Here is a 21,248-nt window from a genome sequence, read left to right on the forward strand (position 1 = left end):
GGTGACCCTGCTCTGGCAGGGGTGTTGGACTGGATGATCTTTCAAGGTCCCTTCCAACCCCTAACTTTCTATGATTCTGTGATCTCTAGTCTGTTATAAAATGTGTTGCAATGAATTCCCAAAGCACTGTGGAGTTGAATGACATTCGCTTTTTTGGGGGGGAGGATTTGCCATACTTTTTTTTCAGTCTTAGGGAGATCCCAAGATGTGTTCCATACATCAACACTGTTCCTTGTTAGAGTTAGAGATCACCCTTATATATGGACAGTGCAACAGGCCCCTCAATACTAGTGGCCTTTGTACAGAGCAATGTAAATAACAAAATAATGTATATTCTCCAGCAGATTTCCCTGCCCCAGGCAGGCTGAAAATAAGGACATGCAACTCAACTCATCAGTACTCTAAAAAATAAAATGGACAAAAGGTAATGTGTTAAATGCTATAAATAATCATCTTTTCTGAGATGGCATCTAAAGATTTCAGTATGATTCACAAGCTCCATAAACCTGACATGCAGCTAGTTGACATCCTAAAATGCAGCTGCTTCTGGCATGAAGCACTAAATTTACATACTTGAATTGATAACAGAGCTTGTATTTTAAAAAAAATACCCGCTAAGTTTGCCCATTATTAAAATTCCATGCACTACATTAAGCTATTAGTGTAGTAACTGTTTTGGAACATTGCCAGAGACAGACAGACTTCATGAGAACCAAGTTTTCCACAGTTGTTTAAAATTAACAACCCTGAAATTTGTTACCAGGAACATCAAAAAGGTAACTTCCAAGCTATCTGTCCTGAACCATTCATCTGTTGCTGTTTCTGCTGCAGAAAGTGAAGTTGTCAGGATAGGAATTTGCAGAGCCAGGATGAATACTGTTTTGGTTCTCCAAAATGAAATTTTCCTAGAAGCATTTTCCAAAGGGGAAAAAAGAATAAAAAGCGCTTTCCTTCAAGATGTTAAAAACTTGTATGGGAATATTAAAAAAATTCTTCCCTATCTAAATGGTTGATTTGACAAGGAGCTTTGATTCTGTGAATGTTCTTAGCAGCCAGAAATCATGCTCCCCTCCAAAAAGGCATCAAAAGACCATGAGCTAAAAGCAAGAAAACACGTTACCTGTACTGCAGTTCTTCATTGCAAAAGAATCCACAGCAGCTATGCTCTTGTTCCCATTAGCAAGGTACTCCAGTGAGATCCGAAATGGTTTCTCTAGATGACCAACTCTCCTTTGAAGCAACACCCAGCTGGTCGCACCATATAGCAAGAGAAAAGAAAAACAAGAGCAGTAAGAAAGATTACAAGGATCAAATACCCCAGAGCAGCAGCTCCACCTGTGCCTGCTGTCATAGTGTCATACTGTGCCTCCTACCCCAGCCCTCATTCCCTTCATGGTGCCCCATGGGCTTTTCCCTCCATAGACTTTGCAGAAACAAGATTCTAAGAACCAGGGTTTCCAGTCAGGTAAGATGTGGAAAATCCAGCTAAATAGTAGCTTATTGCTCTCTTCAGTCACACTTCTGTCCTCCCAAATTCCTCACCAATGTCTTCCTGGTGATTCAAAGCAACCTGACTTCCTTTGCAAAACAAACAGTGAAATCTTTAGTTCACATGCACACCCTCTCTAAATATCACTCTACCATCTCACCTGCAAAATCTTTTAGTCACCCAGGCAATAAGCCAGTCTCTAGGGTTTGTGCAATCAAAAGAATTCCCAGCACTGCATCACTGATGAAGGAAGAGTTTTCTTCTAATGTGGCTGGCTGGAACAAGTGCACGAAACACTACAATGAAGACACGCCTTTTCTCCTCACACTTTCTCCCTTTGACATTCCAAACAAATAAACAAAATTCCCACCAAGTAAATCATGGAACTAAGGAACTGGATTAGCAGCCCTGATGACTAACATCCACATTCCTAGAGTGTTTCAAATTAGTCTGCTTGTTGCCAAGAGTAAATTAGAACAAAAAGTCTCTGTAAGCTTAATTTACTGTTTGAGATACTAGGAAACATCAAGGCCTGGCTGTCTTTTATGTCCATTTCCTCCCTTCTGATCATATGGGTCTGCTGCTCCACCTGAAACACCATGCCAGCCAGCACAAGAGCTACTCCTAGACCTACAGCTCTTATACATCACCTCTGGTTTGACTTTCTGATGTTCTGTATCCAGCAAGACAGATATAAAGTTAGACAGTAAAAATGTAAGTATCTATTCCACAATATACTGGAATTCTAATCGGGAAGGAAAACTTTGAGGAATAAAATTTTTCCATGATAACATGCTCTGGCCCATTTCATCTTTCATCCTTGGGGACAAGCTGCCAGTAAAACCACTTGTTGGCACCACTTGTGAAGTGCTGCTTCCCAGGAGCCATGTGTTAATTTAGCAGTGATACAGAGTTCACCCCTTTCACCCCAGTTTATTCAAATGCCTACTTGCTAACCATAAACATGATCAGAAACAAGGGATTCTGTAAAACAGGAAAAAGACCACCACTAACCCGGTTTCCATGTATCTCTTCTGTTACAGTAAAAAAAGCAGACTAAGGAAAAAAAATCACATCTTTGTAGCGAACTATAACTTGTGAAACAAGACAATGAAGGTCTAATAAAGCCTATTAGGAAATAATCTTTACAGTTTCTGCTTACTTACTTAAAATGCTTTTGAAGGCCAATATTAAGCGTTTTTGAGGAAGACCGTAAGTATTTCTAGCTGACGTAGTGGGTCAGGTGCAACACATTTTTCATTGCTCTTACAAAAATATAAGTATTTCAAATACCCCTGTCACCTCCTGGTGTACAGGTTTATTCCTGTACTCAGGCTGTACATAAGAACATGTTTTCTTGACGGAGGTAACCCACTGGCACATATGTTCTAAATAAAACCACACAGTAAATATGGCATCCATAACAACAACCTCATTCTCCAGAACAATGCTAAAATTAAGATGTTATCAAGTTAAGATTCACTTCTGAAAGCAAGGGCTCAGTTTTGGGACCAGTCATGTTTAATATCTTCATTAATGATCTGGATGAGGGGATTGAGTGCAGCTTCAATAAGTTTATAGATAAGCTAGGCAGGAGTGCTGATGTACCTGAGGGTAAGAAGGCTCTACAGCAGGACCTGGACAAGCTGGATCAAATGGGCTGAGGTAAATTGTACGAGGTTCAACAAGGCCAAGCGCTGGATCCTGCACTTTGGTCATGACAACCCCAGGCAATGCTGCAGGCTTGGGTAAGAGTGGCTGGAAAGCTGCCTGGCAGAGAAGGACCTGGGGGTGCTGTTTGAGAGTTGTCTGAATATGAGACAGCAGAGTGAACAGCATCCTGGCCTGCATCACAGTGTGGGCAGCAGGACTATGGATGTGATTGTTACCCTGTACTCAGCACTGGTGAGGCTGCACCTTGAATACTATGTTCAGTTCTGGGTTCCTCACCAGAAAAGTTCATTGAGGTGCTGGAGTCAGTCCAGAGAAGAGCAATGAAGCTGGAGAAGGGTCTGAAGTACAAGTCTTAAGAGGAGTGGCTGAGAGCATTGGGATTGTTTAGTTCAGAGAAGAGGGAGCTGAGGGGAGGCCTTACTGATTTCTACAACTGCATGAAAGACGACTGTAGTGAAGTGGGACACAGTCTCTTCTCCCACATGATATGATGAGAGGAAACAGCCTCAAGCTGTGCCAGAGGAGGTTTAGATTGGATATTAGGAAAAAAGTTTTTACTGAAAGAGTGGTCAGGCACTGGAATGGGCTGCTCAGGGAAGTGGTGGTCACCATCCCTGGAACTGTTAAAAAAATAGGTGGACATAGCACTTCAGGTCAGGGTTGAGTTGGCATGGTGATGTTGAGTTGATGGTTGAACTTGCTTATCTTAGAGGTCTTTTCTAATCTTAATGTTTGTATGATTCTATGACATATAACAACATTTGCACCAATCAACCATCGTTTGTACCTGCTACCAGAATGGATCAATCCCAAATCACAAACCTTATACTGCTACCAGCTAGGAGACTTGTCTTTGCTCCAGAGACACAAATACTTTTTATTTCATCAGGTGTCATTATTATCTCAATGGTGTCATTATGTTTCTCTGCAATGACAAAATTCCCAGCATTCAAGGAAGCTGCCAACAGGTACGTTAAGGACCTAAAAAAAAGTCCTAACCAAGGGCTGTATAAAGGCTCTGCTGACAGCTAACACGCTTCAAACTGAAACTCATAAAAGCAAATGATGCTTTTGATTTACTCATGATTTACTAGGTTTCCTTCTCTGTCCTTTTCCAGCAAGAAGAGTGAAACTAAACTGCTAAGCTTTTTTTTTTTTGTTTTGTTTACAGTTATTTTCATTTCCATATATCATCCTTTGATTTCTGAGTTCAAGGTTCCACTTGAGAAGGGATGTTGGCACTGCCACTCCTTTTCCGTTCCACTTCCTCAAATCGATAAATCTGCTTCTACTGAAATTTAATAAAATAAAGCACTGAGAGTATTTTAAATGCCTAGCTTCTGTATGGTTTTGATATTTCTTTTGATGTCACCTCAACTTAGGTATATTGTAGGGATTAGAGGATCTGAACTTCCCTGCAAGTAGAGTAAAAAACAAACCCTAGATTTAATTTTGGTTATGAAATATAGAAGCTGCTGTATGTCATGAAAATTGTTCTCAGCTTCAGAAGAGTGATGGATTTTAATTCCAAGTATGCAGTGGCTCTCAACAATGATTTCCATTTCTGTCCTACTGCTAACCCTCTGCATAAATGTTTCAGGAGTTTTAGGAATTGCTTTTCTGAGTTACTGGTGCAATAACTTTACTTTTGAATTCTCAGACCTCTCATAGTTTAACACAGAAACTTTATTAACTCCCAGAGCTGTTGCCAAGCAGGTATTTTTTATCATGGCAACTGAAGACTGGAAAAGGCAAACTGACTCGAGTCAAGATTACTCAAAAAATATATTTTGTGGTATAAATTCCTACAGTAGGTTTTCTGAAATTCAACAATTCATGTGAAAAGAAATCCCAAGTATCTTCCTCTTTTTTCAGAGACACGAAAATAGAATAATAGAATCATTTTGGTTGGAAAACACCTTTAAAATTATCAAGTCCAACCATTAATGTAGCACACTGCCAAGGCCACCACTCTTCCCCATTGTGACCAAAGTGCAAGATCCAGCACTGAGCCTTGTTGAATCTTATACCCTTGCCCAACTTGGTGTCATCTGCAAACTTACTGAGGGTGCACTCAATACCCTCATCCATGTCATTGATAAAGATTTTAAAGAGACCTGGTCCCAATAATGAGTCCTGGGGAACACCACTTGTTACCTGCTGCCAACTGGATTGAACTCCATCCAGCCCAATGCTTTGGGCCCAGCTATCCAGGCAGTTTTTTACCCACTACACCCATCCAAGCCATGAACAGTGAATTTCTCCAAGAGAAGGCTGTAGGAAACTGTCAAAGGCTTTACAAAATCTCAGTAGACAACACCCACTGCCTTTCCCTTATCCACTTATCAGGTCACCTTGCCACTAGCTGTTGGATTTGTCAGAGACACTAAAAATAGCTACTGGGTCAGTACAGAGAATCACAGGCAAATTTGGAACAGTCAATTCTACCATTGTGTTGTGGCAGAATAGGGACTCCCCACTAAAGCTGGGGAATGTGACATAAATGTGACAGCAAAACCACAGGGCCCACTAATAGGTTAGTAACCAGGGAAGTGGCTGGGGATGGTCAGATACCAAAAGCTAAAACTAATTTCTTGACTCCCTCTCTGAAATGTTTATATACTGATGCACGGAGCATGGGGAATAATCAGGAGGAATTGGAGATCTGTGTTAGGTTGCATGGCTATGATATAATTGCAGTCACTGAAACATGGTGGGACAGCTCTTATGGCTGGAATGTGGTCATGGATGGCTATGTACTATTTAGGAAAGACAGACTAACAAGGAGAGGTGGTGGTGTTGCTCTTCAGGTGCGAGAACAGCTGGAATGTACTGAGTTCTACTTGGGGGAGAGGTGGAAGGGGTTCAAAGCTTGTGAGTAAGAATTAAAGGACATACAAATGCGGGTGAAATTGTTGTGAGTGTCTACTATACACCACCAACCCAGAAAGATGTCAATGAGGGCTTCTACAGTCAACCAGAAGTAGACTCTAGATCACACTCCTTAGTACTTCTGGGTGACTTCAATCATTTGTTGGAAAAGCCCACACATCCAGGCATATTCAGTCCAAAAGGCTCTTGCAGTGCATTGATGATAACTTTCTGATGCAGAAAGTTGAAGAAACATTGAGGAGAGTTGCACTGCTGGACCTTGTATTAATGAATAAGGAAGGTCTGGTTGGGGATGTTAAGGTTTTAAATACCTTGGTGACAGTGACCATGACATGGTGGAGTTTAGTATTTTACATGGAAGAAGAAGGGCAACCATCGACTTCTGCAGGACTTACTTTGTACTCTAAGGAATGCAGGATTGCATGGGCTAAGACTCTGGAAGGGAAGGGAGCCCAAGAAAGTTGGTCAGTTTTTAAATACCACTTTTTGGTCACTTTTTAAATATCAGTGGGCCCATTGCTGAATGGGGCAGGAGCCCTGATGACAGCAGATGCAGAGAAGGCAGAGTTGCTGAATACCTTCTTTGCTTCAGTCTTTACTCCTGTGACCAGCACTTGTGAACTTCAGACCCTTGACACGAGAAAGAAAGCCCAGTGGAGGGAAGACTCACCACTGGTCAGTGAAGACTGGGTTAGAGATCAGTTATGCACATTGAATATACACATGGCTATGGGTCCTGATGAGATGCACCCAAAAGTGTTGAGAGACCTGGCTGATGTTATCACCCTACCACTCTCTATCATTATCAAGAGATCATGGGAAACAGGAGAGGTGCCTGAGGACTGGAGGAAAGCCAATGTCACTCCAATCTTCAGAAAGAGCAAGAAGGAAGATCCAGGCAACTACAGACCAGTCAGCCTCAGCTCCATCCCTGGAAAAATGATGGAGCAGCTTGTTCTGGAGGTCATCTCTAAGCACATGGAAGAGAGGAAGGTTATCAGGAGTAGTCAGCATGGATTTACCAAGGGGAAATAATGCTTGACTAACCTGATAGCCTTCTATGATGCTGTAACTGAAAGGGTTAGGAGGCAAGGAGACCAGTGGATGTAGTCTGGCTCGACCTTAGCAGGGCTTTTGATACAGTCTCCCATAACATCCTCATGAGCAAGCTCAGGATATGTGGAATAGAAGTCCAGCTGGAGACCTATAACTAGTGGAGTCCCCCAGGGATCAGTGCAAGTTTGCTGATCACACAAAACTCAAAGGAGTGGCTGGCACCCCAGAAGGCTGGGCTGCCTTTTACAGAGACCTGGACAGGCTGGACTGTTGGGCAGGGAGAAATTTAATGAATTACAAGGGCAAGTGTAAAGTCTTGCATCTGTGAAAGAACAACCCCAGGTACCAGTAAGTATAGGCTGGGGGGTGAGCTATTGGAGTGCAGCACAGAGCGAAGGGACCTGGGAGTTCTATTGAACAGAAGGACAACAATGAGCCAACAATGTGCCCTTGTGGCCAAGAAGGCCAATGGCATCTTGGGTTGTATCTGAAGGGGTGTTGTTAGTAGGTTGAGAGAGGTTCTCCTTTGCCCTGCTGAGGCCACATTTGGAGTATTGTGTCCAGTTCTGGGTCCCTCAGTTCTGAAAGGACTTGAGAGAGTCTAGCACAGAGCCACAGATATAATGAAGTGAGTGGAACATCTCCCTTATGAGGAAAGGCTGAGGGAACTGGGGCTCTCCAGCTTGGAGGAGACTGAGGGGCAACCTCATTAATGTTTACATATTTGTAAAGGGTGAGTGTTAGGAGGATGGAGCCAGGCTCTTTTCAGTGATGACCAATGATAGGACAAAGGGTAATGGAAGCAAGTTGGAGCATAGGCGGTTCTGTGTAAACATAAGAAAAAGCTTTTTCACTGTGAAGGTGACAAAACACTGGAAGAGGCTGCCCAGGGAGGTTGTGGAGTCTCCTTCTCTGGGGACATTCAAAACTCACCTAGATGCATTCCTATGTCACCTACACTAGGTGGTCCTTCTCTAGCAGGGGGGTTGGATTTGATGATGTCTTGAGGTCCCTTCCAAGCCCTAACACTCTGATTTCTGTGATATCTGACTCTGATCTCCAGAGCTTTCCGTACAACACCCTGTGTTTAACAGACTCATACTCTTTGGCAGATCTGTACTACAGGCTTCCTTGAAGCAGCAAGATCTACTTCATCATAACTGATAAGCATTAGTAATAGCAGTATTAAATTTATATTAGTAGCCTACATTTTACAAAACTAATTTTAGAATGCATTTTAGCAAGGTAATAGAAAAGCTACTTCAGTCATCTTTTGAGATAAATGGGGAAATACAATGTGGAGAAACTCTTTATATTGAAATCATGTTTAACCAGATTGATAGTTTTCCATGCTGAAATGATAAGCTTGGTGGATGAGGGAGAAATGAATCTTGACCTTAGTAAGGTTTTCAGTGCTGTTTCCCATTCCATCCTCACCAAGAAACTGATGGAAGTACAAATTGAAAACTGGCTCAAGTGCAAGGCTTAAAGAATGTTACCATCAGTCACAGAAAGTCCAACCAGGAGCCAGTCACTAGTGTTACATGTCTGGGCCCATAGTAGGCTAATAACATTTTCTGTCTTCATTAATGACCTGGATAATGGGACGGGCTGCACCATCAGCAAGGTTTTGGCCAGATTTGGAAGAATGTTTGCTATACTGTATGGTTGGGCTGCTACTGAGAGTGGCCTTTACAGGCTGAAATTTCCATGAAGTTCAACAAAGGAAAATGCAAAATGCTGCTTCTTGGAAGGAACAGCTCCATGCACCAGCACAGGCTGGAAAACAGCTTTGCAGAAGACAACCTGTGGGTCCTGGGGGAAAAAAAAACATTGAACATAAGCTAGCAATGTGTCCTCAATGACAAGGAAGGCCAGTAGATTCCATGGCTGCACTGGGAAAAGCAGAGCAAAGAGATGCTTCTTCACTCTGTTCAGCAATGGGGAGAAACATTTGGTGCACTGAGTCAAGTGCTGGACTGTCCAGCACAAGAAAGAGACAGACTTTCTGAAGAGAGCCCAGCAAACAGCCACAGAGATGATTAAGGAACCTGAGCATTCAACATAGAAGAGGTTTGGAAAATTGGATTGTTTAGGCTGAAGAAGATTCAGGAAGGATCTTTTCAGAAAAGTGCAAGGCACATTTGCTTGGATTGAAAGATAAGAAATTCCATATAAACACAAGAAAATTTGCTTACTCAAAGGATGATTAAATGTTGGAACAAGTTGCCTAGAAAATTTACGGAGTCTCCAGCCTTGAGGATACTCAAAACCTGTCTGGATATGGCTCTTGGGTGACCCTGCCTTGATCAGGAAGTCAGACTAGTCAATCTCAGAGGTCCCTTCCAACCTCAACCATTGTAAAATTCTTTGAAACTTAGGTCCCAAAAGCATAGAGCAGCAGATATCAGATTGCTCCTGTTATCCTCTGCATAACCTCCAAGCACTTGACACTGTGATGAATCAGACTGGTAAGCTGCCAACTGCAAGGACAAAGAATCACTTCCTGTGCACATAGCTATCATCTCTGTACAGCCTTCAACATAAAAACTTATTTTTAACCACAACATTGTCCATAATAACCGCAATGACTTCTCTAGTTACAACCTCAAGCAATAAAGAAGACCACAATTTAACATATTAATTTAGCCCTTTGTGCTGTAAAGCAACACACTACATTCTACTGTCTAGGCACTGCTTTGTGTCTTGATATAGCAGGGCAGATCCACCCAATAGCATCTTCTCTGAAGTTACAGTAAGAAAGAATTTGGCTCAGGTAATCTACAATACACATAGATTTCAATGCAAACTACTAAAACCATCATCTTCATTGACAGAGTAGCTCAAAATCCTAGATCCAAATATTTTTAGGATTTAGAACTGGATATATTATCCAGAGAAAGTTTGTTGCTTAAAGAAAGCCTAGGCAACATCCAGCATTTCTGTTATGATGTTTTTATTGCTCTTCTCCAGAACAGGAAATGCTGCTGAGAGAACATGGACACAGTACAAAGCTGAATTTTCAAATGACCTTCTGTATATTCATTCACACTCCTTAACATGAAGGAAACAACCTTGGGCCTCGTACAGCCCTGCAAGGGTTAAGTGTTAGATCCTGAACAAGCCCAAGTACTTCTCTGTAACCTACACATTTAATGCTGACACCCCTGATCCTGTTTGCCAGGTGCCAGGTTTTGGTCCCCACCTTTTCTTTCACATATAGTTACCCAGTTTTAAGCCATAAGCTAGTTTTCATGGAAACTTAATTTCCAAGAGATATTTATAGTTTAGACACTCTTTGGCTGTTCATGCAGCATGTAGCTTGTAGATTCAGAAGGAGCACACTCATGATTAAATCTAATCAATACACTAATGCTTTATATGCTATTTTGAATGCTTATCTAGGTAATTACAGTACTAATTAATTGCAAATACAATTCAGGATGCTCTCTTACAGGTAGTGAATTAAAAAAATAAATGTGCTAGAACTCTCAATTAAAATCTCAAGCCAGGCATAGTGCAAGCATTCTGCACCTGTCTGTCTTCATGGATAAATTATTTTGAACCCAATTAACACAGACATTGGATGCTTTTTGTCTTGCTAAAGAATGGTTTCAAAAGGCTTGATTACAGCAAGCTTTGGGACTTCAGTCTTGATAACCCAAGTACAGCTACCATCTTTGTGACTATTCTCCAGGGATCTATCTGCATCTGGAAGGTAAAGTTAATTTCTGAGGCATCAGTCAGCCTGACATCTGTGTTGCCATCTACATCTTCAGTACAGTACACTCTTGGTTTGCACAGGCACCTACAATAAATTTAATGCAGAACACAATCTCAGTCTGGCTCTGATAAGGCCACTGTTTTCTCACATTTAGAGTCCATTCTGAAAGCAAAAGTCTGCAACATATGAGAAGAATAGGAAAAGAAGTAGCAAATGAACCAGCTCCTAAATGCTTTTGCCTTATATACAGTAAATAAGGGCTCAATGCACCTGAGCTGGGATATGGGAAATGAAGAGCTGCATGGCCCCTGCTAGGCCATGATTCAGCCTGTACACTTTAAGCAGTCATTGACAGGAGGTTGAGGGGAGAGAAGCACTTCAAACTACTTTCTCCCCTTAAGAAAAAAGCTCTTTGAATACAAACTGTGTTTTGCCCCCTCGTCTCCATTCTTCACAAAACAAAATAACCCCCCCCAAAAAACCAGCCAACCAACCAAAACCCACAACCAACTGAACAAACAAACAGACAAAACCTCAAACCCCCAAACCTCTGGGATTTAACAGACTTTTCATGCCTAAGTTGAATTACAGTGTGATTTTATTTCTCCAGGTCCAGGCTCTCTTCCACCTAAAACCCTCATATTGTTGCCAACACTTACCACAGTATGCCTGGGAGGAAAATGCAGTATCTGTCAGCAAGGACTTAGCTTATCTCTTTGGAAAAAACGTTCAGCAAACTTTCGTGACTTACAAAACCAAACAGCAATAATAGCAGCTGCATCACAGTATCTCACATCAAAATCCACTTGCAGCACAATAAAGGGAGTGAAAAATCTGATTTTTGAGAATGAAACCCTGTTAAGGGCAGAATTAAAAATTATCAGTAAGAATCCAAAAAAGATTTTTTTCCATTTACTAGATGAATTTCTCCATCCTGCATGCCATTACCTAATTATTCAGGTTTTAATCTTGCCTCCATACTGCTCCAGACTTTCTTTTGCTTCAGCAATTAATGGGTACTGCACAAAGTAAGAACCAGACCAGGCCTTTTCAGGCAGCAGCAAATAGAAAAGTGAAAAATGTTTTCAAGATATTGCCAATACATGTCTAAGAGAGAGGCAGAGAAAAAAAAAAAGGAGGCTATGTAAATTCTTTTTTCTTTAGCTCAAACAATACAATACACTGCCTTGTAATTACTATTAATTATCAATGTAAATTTCATTTCAGTTTACTGATCTTAAAATGACTTAAATGGCACCAGGGATTGAATTTGCTGCATGATGATAATAGCCTTGAAAAGGATCTACTTTCTAAAATGGAAATATATAAAATTATTATATATTAATGAAAAATATTTAACATTAAAGGAAATAATTCTTGATGCAATGCAGAAATTTTGCAATGTGAACTCTTTTGCTCACAGATAATTCTATTTAATAAAAGAAAGAACAAGGGTATACATTTTCCTCTACTGATACAATGACATTTGTCTTTTTACCCTTTACTATGGCCTTTTGCATAAGTAAGACTTAACTGTTGGTGATTGGTAAATATAGTTAAGACCTTTATTAGTTTCACTGGATCAGACCTTTAACATCCCTGCTACTGTTTCAAAGAATGCTTCCCTATTCTTCCCTCAGAAAGCCTTCAGTAGATGGTTTCACAATTTTTTTTTTTGGCCATAAAAAAAAGATTAAATAATTGCAATTGTATTACTTCCTTTTACTCTTTTAATATGTTTAAGATAAAACTAACAAGACACACACACACCCTCCAAGAAAATCTCTGTAATTCTGCTACATTTGACCAATGATTCAGACGCAGGATGTAATTAACTTGCCTAGCACAGGATTTTGGGTACATCCTGCAGCTGCCTCATGTGGAAGTAAGCTAACTCTGCCCTCCCTTTAGGATTGCAATGCTTGGTTCTTTCATATAGCTACTTTACAGAGAACTGTAAAACTGAGGAGATATCACAATATGCTTTAGGTTTCAGTGAGACACAAGTAGCCCATAAAAGATAGTTTAATGTCAGACTTACTCTTGGATAACAATGGAAATTTGCAATTAAGCTACTAGAGTTGCATAGGTGACATCTCATCCTCTATTTATAGCGTGCTACAAGACCAAAGCACAACTGCTCCATGAGAGAAAATTGCAGAAGATAAAACCAACAGAAGAAATATTTTTCCTGTTAACATCTATAGGGTGAAAAATAATACTTTTTAAAAATAACTTTCCTGAGCATTTTGTAGAAAAACAATTGTTATAAAGATCTGGTTTGAACTAATCTTGTTGAAGCAAATTCCCTGATCTGAAAATTCATTGATTTACCTCTGAGTGCTATAAAGAATTGGATTGGGTAAGTAACTGAAGATCTGCAGCCTCACAGCTAAATCTGTCTCTTGTGATTACAAATCAGAAACTATTAATGGAATTTAATTCAGATAGTATCCAACGACAGGCAATAAAATTATGCTGTTTGGTGAAGGGCAAACTTCTTTCCAACAGAGTAATCTGGCACCTTTGCTCTGGAATATTACCCACTAAATGTCAAGGTTATTAAGAGTTCTGTTTTCCTTTTTAAAATGTTGGTGGAAAGAGTAATCCAGTTGCTTATAGGACAATTTTTGTTACTGACCATTATGAAATGTAAACTTAATGCTACAGACATGCTAAGAAACTTACTAAAAATTCTGCTGGCCAAGTCAGGCTGTGACATGAGAAAGCATTGTTGTTTTTTTAAATGACAGAACTTCATCACATCCAATAAACACTTCTGAGATTTTCTGGGGGATCTTCCTACTGCCATGACATGATTCAGTAAGAGACTGCTGCAACTGCAAGTAGAGTAGAACTAAACAACTTGCCCAGAGGAGTATGTTCATTTGGCACTGAACTTTCTTTTCTGTTCCCCAGCTAAACAAAGAAGATGGAGAAGACTTTCTTCCACCTCTTGAGCAGTACACAGTTGGAGGCTCTCCTGGGATGGTATAATTAGTAAGTGTATCTGAGATATAGCATCAAAACTGCACAATAGCTCTTCAGTGTCACCTCCTCTCACAGTCCTCTCCCTGTTTGCATAAGAGCTTGATTATACTTCCTTTAATGAAACAAACACTGCCAAAAAATGAGCAGTTTCACTCAATGAAACCAAATTGCAATAACTGCTGGCAGTATGCGAGCCAAAGCAATCCCAACAACACTTAGACTCCATACAAACCATTACATCTTTAGATGCTTATACAGACCTCACAGCCTCTTAGCAAGGAAATCAAACATCTCATTTTTCATGTGGGTGAAAAGAAGGTATAGGAGGGTTATATGACTCATTTAGTTAACAACCAGACAGCAGAACTAGGATCAGAGATTAAAATGCCTGGTTCTTATTCCTACGTCTTAATCCACCGCATCATGCTGCTTTTGATGAGGGTAATTAAATCCCATGCTTCAGGGAGTAAGTTAATTGTCTTTGAGGATCAGTAGGAAAATTTCTTCCTTTCAGCCCAATATACAGAACTGCTTAGGTGTGACAAACAGTAGGTTTCATTTTTTATTTAAATAGTGGAAGGGGTTTTTTTTTTGGTTTTTTGCTTTTTTTTTAAATAAAATTTAATTACAGTGAAGTACAGGCAAGGTTTCAGAAAAACAGTATGTCTTTTTGAAGAGGAAAGTAATGGCAACATTTTCTGAAATAACTGACTCAATATGGTTCAATAGCCATTTCTGAGAGACCAATTAAACTGGAATTTTGACCTCAGCACTCGGCAATGGCTTTTAACAACACAGATGAAGGAAAATCTCCTGTAATATTATGAAATATTGTGTCTGCTTACCATCGGTATGGTGGAATATGATTTTAGGTTCAAAGGCTGAAAGAGTCGATCAGAGGGAAGGTTTTACTTAAGAGAAAATTTGTGCTTCACTCTGTAGCCTTTAGGGATATAATGAAATTATCTAGCAGCTTCACTAACTTAGACTTCCAAATCAGGCATCACTGTATCCAAAGAAAGACAAAGGACTAAATGAAGGGTAGTTTGGATTTTAAGGCTCAGAAGGATTTACAGAACATATACTCCAGACAGGAGTATACACTAATGTCCACTCACTACAGGACAATCCCAGACTCCTGTAAGGGGTTCCTACAACCCATTGATCAGGTCAAACCCCATTAAAAGCTGTCTGGTGAGAGCTGTCTGGTGTCTGGCCTGATCAGATTTCAGAGATTCCCAGAAACCAAAAAGGCTGGCAGATAATCCTGAGTAAATGCATTTTTTCCCATAACTTCAGCTATTCACAGTCTTTGGCTGCAACACTGAAGAAAGCATCTGATTGCATCAGGCATAGGGGATGCCATATGAAGTGCAAAATAGATTTGTAAATGAAAATAAAACAGTGCAAGATAAATAGCAGTTAAATATCTCCGATAAAACCGTACAACAGAAAACGTCCACATGTAAGCAACGTGAGGGGTAGCATGAAAGAAAATTTCAGGACTTCTGAAAGAAGTGACTCATTAGGGAGGACTTGAACAGAGAAAAATGAAGCTTGGAATGCAGAAAGGTTGTGTTTGTATTGCTTACCTAGCAGGTATTAAGAGTTACCCTGTTGGGGAAGGAAGCCTTTGAATTGTAATACACAACTTTAAATAGAGAAATATGTTAAAAAGAAAATGAGAGACTAAAACAATCACCTGGTCACTGTACTCATAGAAATGGATCTTGGGAGGCCAGTATCTATTTAAGGAGGGATGCACAAGGAAGGAGAGGTGGTGGGTGGCCCTGTATATTAGGAATTGTTATGAATGTCCAGAACTAGCCTATAATGATGACAAGGTAGAGTCTGTTTGGGACAGGATTGTGTAAGGCCAACAAGGCTGATATTTCTGTGGGACTCTGCTGCAGATCTCCCAACAAGGGCTGTGACATGGATGAAATGTTCTATAAACACCTGGGTGAAATCTCACAGTGGTTTGCCCTTTTCCTTGTGGGGGACTTCAACTTCCCTGGCATCTGCTGGAATTAACAATACAGCAGAGAGGAAACACGCTTGGAAGGTTCCTAGAATGTGCTCAAGATAGCTTCCTAACACAGCTGGTGAGTGAACCAACCAGGCAAGGTGTCCTGCTAGACCTGCTCTTTGTGAACAGGGAAGGTCTGGTAGGAGATGTGATGGTTGAGGCCATCTTGGGCACAGTGACCATGAAGTGACAGAGTTCTCAGTTCTTAGCCATGCCAGGAGATGGGGTAAGTGAACTGCTACCCTGGACTTCTGAAGGGTAAGCTTTACCCTTTTCAGCCCTCTAATGGAATGCTGTTGGAATCTGTTCTGAAGGGTATAGGAGTCCAGGAAGGCAGGATGCTCTTCAAGGAGGAAGCCTTGAAGGCACAGGAAGAGGCCATCCCCATGAGCTGTAAGGCAAGCCAGCAGCACACAAAACCAGCCTGGCTGAACAGGAAGCTTTGTCTGGCTCTCAAGCAGAAAAAGAGAATTTATGACCTTTGGGGGAAGGGGCAGGTCACTCGAAGACTACAAAAATGCTGTGAGGCTATGCAGGGAGGGAATCAGAAAGTCCAAAGCCCAACTAGAAATTAATCTGGCCTAAGGATAACAAGAAAAGCTTTTCTAAATACATTAACAACAAAAGAAAGACCAGTGAGACCCTCCATCACCTTATAGATGTAGGAGAGAATATGGTGACAAAAGATGGAGAAAAGGCTGAGGTGCTTAATGACTTCTTTGCCTCAGCCCTTAGTAGCAGGACCAGTCATATTGAGGGAATCCAGCCCCTTGGGCTAGGGGACAGGGACCAGGAGCAGAGTCATCCCCCCATAATCCAGGAGGACATGGTCAGTGATCTGCTGTACCATATAGTTGTCCACAAATCTATGGGGTTGGACAGGATGCACCCAAGAGTGCTGAAAGATCTGGCAGGGGTGCTCATCAAGACACTTTCCATCATTTATCAGCAGTCCTGGCTGACTGGAGAGATACCAGCAGATTGTAAAGCCGCCAACATAACCCCCGTATATAAAGAAGGGACAGAAGGGTGATCTGGGAAATTACAGTTGGACTTCAGCATGAGGGAAGCAGATGGAGGAGATTGTCCTGAGTACCATCATAGGGTACATGCAGAACAATCAAGTGATCAGGCCCAATCAGCATAGAGTCACGAAAGGCAGGTCCTGTTTGACTAACCTGATCTCCTACTATGACATGGTGACCCACTTATTGGACAAGGGAAGGGTTGTGGATGTTCTCTACCTTGACTTTAGCAAGCCTGTTGAGACCGTTTCCCACAGCATTCTCCTGCAGAAGTTGGCTGCTCATGGTTTGGATGCACAGACACTCTGATGGATTAAAAACTGGTTGGATATCAGGGTCCCAGGAGCTGTGTTGAATGGAGTTAAAACCAGATAGTGGCTGGTCACAAGTGGTGTTCCCCAGGGCTCAGTGCTGGGGCCACTCCTGTTTAACATACTTATTGATGATTTGGGTGAGGGGATAGAGTGCACCCTCAGTAAATTTAAAGTAAATTTCCACCAACTAAATTGGGTGGAAGTGTCAATCTGCCTGAAGGTAGGGAGGCTCTGCAGAGGGATCTGGACAGGCTGGATCAATGGGCTGAGGCCAATTGCATGAGTTTCAATAAGGCCAAATGTCAGGTCCTGCTCTTTGGCCACAACAACCCCCAGCAGTGCTACAGGCTTGGGGAGGAGTGGCTGGAGAGCTGCCCAGCAGAGAGGGACCTGGGGGTGCTGACTGACAGCTGGATGGACATGAGCCAGCAGTGTGTCCAGGTGGCCAAGAAGGCCAACTCCATCCTGGCCTGCATCAGGAATAGTGTGTCCAGCAGGACCAGGGAGGTGACCCTGCCCCTATACTCGGCCTTAGTGAGGCCACAGCTTGAGCACTGTGTGCAGTTTTGGGCACTGCAGTGTAAGAAGGACATCAAGGTGCTGGAGAGGGTGCAGGGAAGGGCAACCAAGCTGATGAGGGGTCTGGAGAACAGATCTTATGAGGAGAGACTGAGGGAACTGGGGCTGTTCAGCTTGGAGAAGAGGAGGCTGAGGGGAGACCTCATTGCTCTTTACAGCTACATGAAAGGAGGTCGTAGTGAGACAGATGTTGGCCTCTTCTCCCTGGTGACCAGCAATAGGACAAGAGGTAATTGGGTCAAGTTCTGCCAGGGAAGGTTGCATATTAGAAAAAAAAATTATTCACAGAAAGAGTGGTCAAACATTGGAAGAGGCTGCCCAGGGAGGTGGTAGAGGCACCGTTCCTGGAGGTGTTTAAATGATGGGCAGATGAAGTGCCACAGAGGATGATTTAGTGGTTAGGGGTTGTAGGGCAGATGGTTGGACTTCATGATCTCAGAGGGCTTTTCCAACCTTGATGATTCTATGGTTCTATGACACTTGTCAGAGCTAATTATAAAGTAGACAGACTGTAGTGCTTACAACTGAAATGTCAACTTTAAAAAGAGAGAAACACCATGGAAGAGGTGTGCACAGCTTTTGACAATGCAGAAGTCACAGCACTGCTACCATAGTCAATAACAATATCCTTACTGTCTTATCACACTGGGAATATATATGAGAAAAACATCTGCTTTGTAGGTCCAAACAGAATAAATGCTGCCTATGGTCAAGACCAAATTCTGACAGATGTGTTGAGCCTGTTTCTGTTCCACTGATTTAATCTCCCTCATTTAGTATTGGATATCTGTGAGAAAGAGAATCATAACAGGCAATGCTGAATATCCAGAAGTGAAGCCAAGGAGAGATGACTACATCTGCCACTGCCTCAAAATACAAGTTTAATCCACTGCCTGGAACCTCAGCTCCCCAGAACTCCAAGCACAGCGATGTTTTATTTAGCAAGGCATCCATTTGCCTGTTAGTCTCAACACTGGGCATATATACTTTCTTTAAACATAAATAAGAAAAGCCTTGACAAGGAATATGCATAGAAAACAGACTCCACAAGATCTTCTAGTATAATTTAGTGTCTACTCGCAGTCAAACTAAAAGGCACCTAAACCAAGAAGTAAATTTACTTGAGTTAATATTGCCAATGAAATTGAAAGTGTTTTTGAATGATTTTAAAACAGCATGAAATCATGACAACTGTCTTTAGTGTTTATTGATACAGAAAATACCTAGGCTTTTTCATGCATTCCCAAAATGCAGCAATCCTGCTGCATTTTGCAATCCTGCCAAAGCTGTTTGTTGCAGGATCACATTAACTTGTTTTTCAAATTCATTTTTTTTTTCTTTGTTTTTACATTAGATTAGTAATTGCAGTTCAGTAACATGTGCTGGGATAGCTCTTGCCTTTAGACAGCATCTGGTAAGGACAGCATGCACTGCAGCATCCTGGAGAGCTCAGAAACATGGACTCAGCCTCAAAGAGCAAGTCTCACTTGCAAGCTCACCTGTATTAGTCAAAGATTGGAAAGAAAACAGCTCCACAATTCCCCCACAAGGCAGAAATGGTGTGAAAAGTCCCTGCTATGATATTCCAGTGTGACTTTAGAAACACTGTGACATTTCTGTGAACTTAGGTATAAAAAGTATACTTGGTGCCTGAGGATATTGTAAGGCTTGACTAAATTAACAGTATCCTGTTCAGTGAAAAAGCTCAGATCAATCCGGGCATAATTTCTAGAGTTGGACTTAAATCTTATTTTGAATTTAGAAATCAAACTCTGAGCAAGGATGAGCTCTACTTTAAGAACCTGCAATAACCTTTGAGCACTTGAGACAGCAAAGGCTGGAGATATACAAAGTGTTTGTGTAGGAGTACCTATTGTCAACTCACCTTCAGGCAACCCAGACAGGGTAGCAACATCAAGACTGCAATTCCTGACACAATTCATCTGTTTCATGCCACATCAAGAAGATTTTTCAGAGTGCTATTTTCTAAGACCATTTCCTTGCCATTTCTCCTCTCCTAAACAGAATATAACCATAAGCTGAGTGCTGCAGGCTGATGGGGAGTACACGGTAAAATTCTCAGCCCTTTCCTTCTTCCCTTACTGCTTTCCCATGTGAATTGCCTGAGAATCCATGATTCATAGTGGGTTTTGCCTTTTCAGTCAAAATTCAGATTTACTGACTCTCAGTCTCACAATGACCTGTAATTTTCCCTAACAAACATAACCACAAAGCTTTCAGTCTTTGAAGCTGCCAAGAACAATCAATACTGTTGAATAAAAAACAGTCTATGAACCACTGACTCCCTGGCCTCTTCCTAGCTCTTTTTTTCTGCCATTTCAGCTTGTTCTTCAGTGAACCATCTCCTGGGTAATTGAGAGTTCAGATGCTCCTGCACAGCCCTTTTTCCATGAGACCCTTTTCGTATCCTGCCTCAGGATGTATTGAACTCCAGTCACAAGGAGGTTAGAGATGCCAGAGTCTCTAAGATGCACTGAGCTGAGCATTGGGCAGGAAGCTAAATGCTATTAGGCTAAAACTCAATCCGGGCAGTCAAGTGATTGCATTTCAATAAGTAACTCCATCTCTGCCACAGCCCTATGAATACACCCAAGTTAGCCACTGCCAGCTGCATCCCAGCTTTGCCATTAGCTCACACTAGGATGAAATACTGCTGAGGCATTAATCTGACATGATTAAAAACTCTTCTGGATAGTAATTTTAAACCGACATGAGTACAAAGACAAGGAAAAACAACAGGTAAAGTAAGGTGTATTGAGAAAGGCTATGGGTATACTTGAGCTTCTGTTGGTTGCTTAAGGTTTTCAGGCTGTAACAAGGTCTGCAACACCGATTTAGCCCCTTCACTTCAGTCCCAAGGCACGAGAGCTGCAGAGCAACCACTAGCCTGAGACCTCCAGGAATTAGTATGGACCCCTTCCAGAGCTCTGCTCATGGACAACACAGTTCCCAGAGGCTGTACTCTGTATGCACTAATTTAAAAATCAGTGCAGAATGTAAAAATTATGACCTTTTGGTGTAGTAATATTTTACATTCACTTGCAGTTTAAGTCATTGAGAATAACAGAGAACTGGGAGGTCTGGTCTTGTACGTAAATTGAATTTAGTCCAAAGAGCTTTGTGGCCTAAAAGCAGTCTTCCCCTTCCCTTTTCCTTCTCCTTTTAAAAACAACACAGCTGTCCAAATTCTTCTTCATTAGTTCTATCTAGCAAGTGGCTGTGTTTGAGATTCACATTGATAAAAAAGGCCCAGAACATGATGCAGATCCATCAACATTTTTGAAGGTGAATGAATAAAGTACTTAGAGAGCAGAGTATCTGTTTCAATTATAGCATTAGCAACCCAATCTCTAAGCACACGGTGCTCCTGGAAGCCCAAGGGTGGCTAGGGAACAGAGCCATCTTTATGGATTATAATTAAAAGACCAAGGACAATTGCATATTCAGAACAAAT

The 21,248-nt window shown here is 41.4% G+C and overlaps 1 protein-coding gene across 1 annotated transcript in view; it reads right to left on the reverse strand.

The window, feature by feature from the left end:
• ALK (ALK receptor tyrosine kinase) overlaps positions 1-21,248 on the reverse strand; it is a 319,245-nt gene that overhangs the window by 114,565 nt on the left and 183,432 nt on the right. Inside the window, exon 5 of the mRNA XM_071739847.1 lies at positions 1,121-1,248. Within this exon, the coding sequence (XP_071595948.1) occupies positions 1,121-1,248 (128 nt within the window). The remainder of the gene's footprint in view (positions 1-1,120; positions 1,249-21,248) is intronic.

The sequence above is a fragment of the Heliangelus exortis genome, chromosome 3, assembly GCF_036169615.1.
Source record: "Heliangelus exortis chromosome 3, bHelExo1.hap1, whole genome shotgun sequence".
Lineage (NCBI taxonomy): Eukaryota > Metazoa > Chordata > Aves > Apodiformes > Trochilidae > Heliangelus > Heliangelus exortis.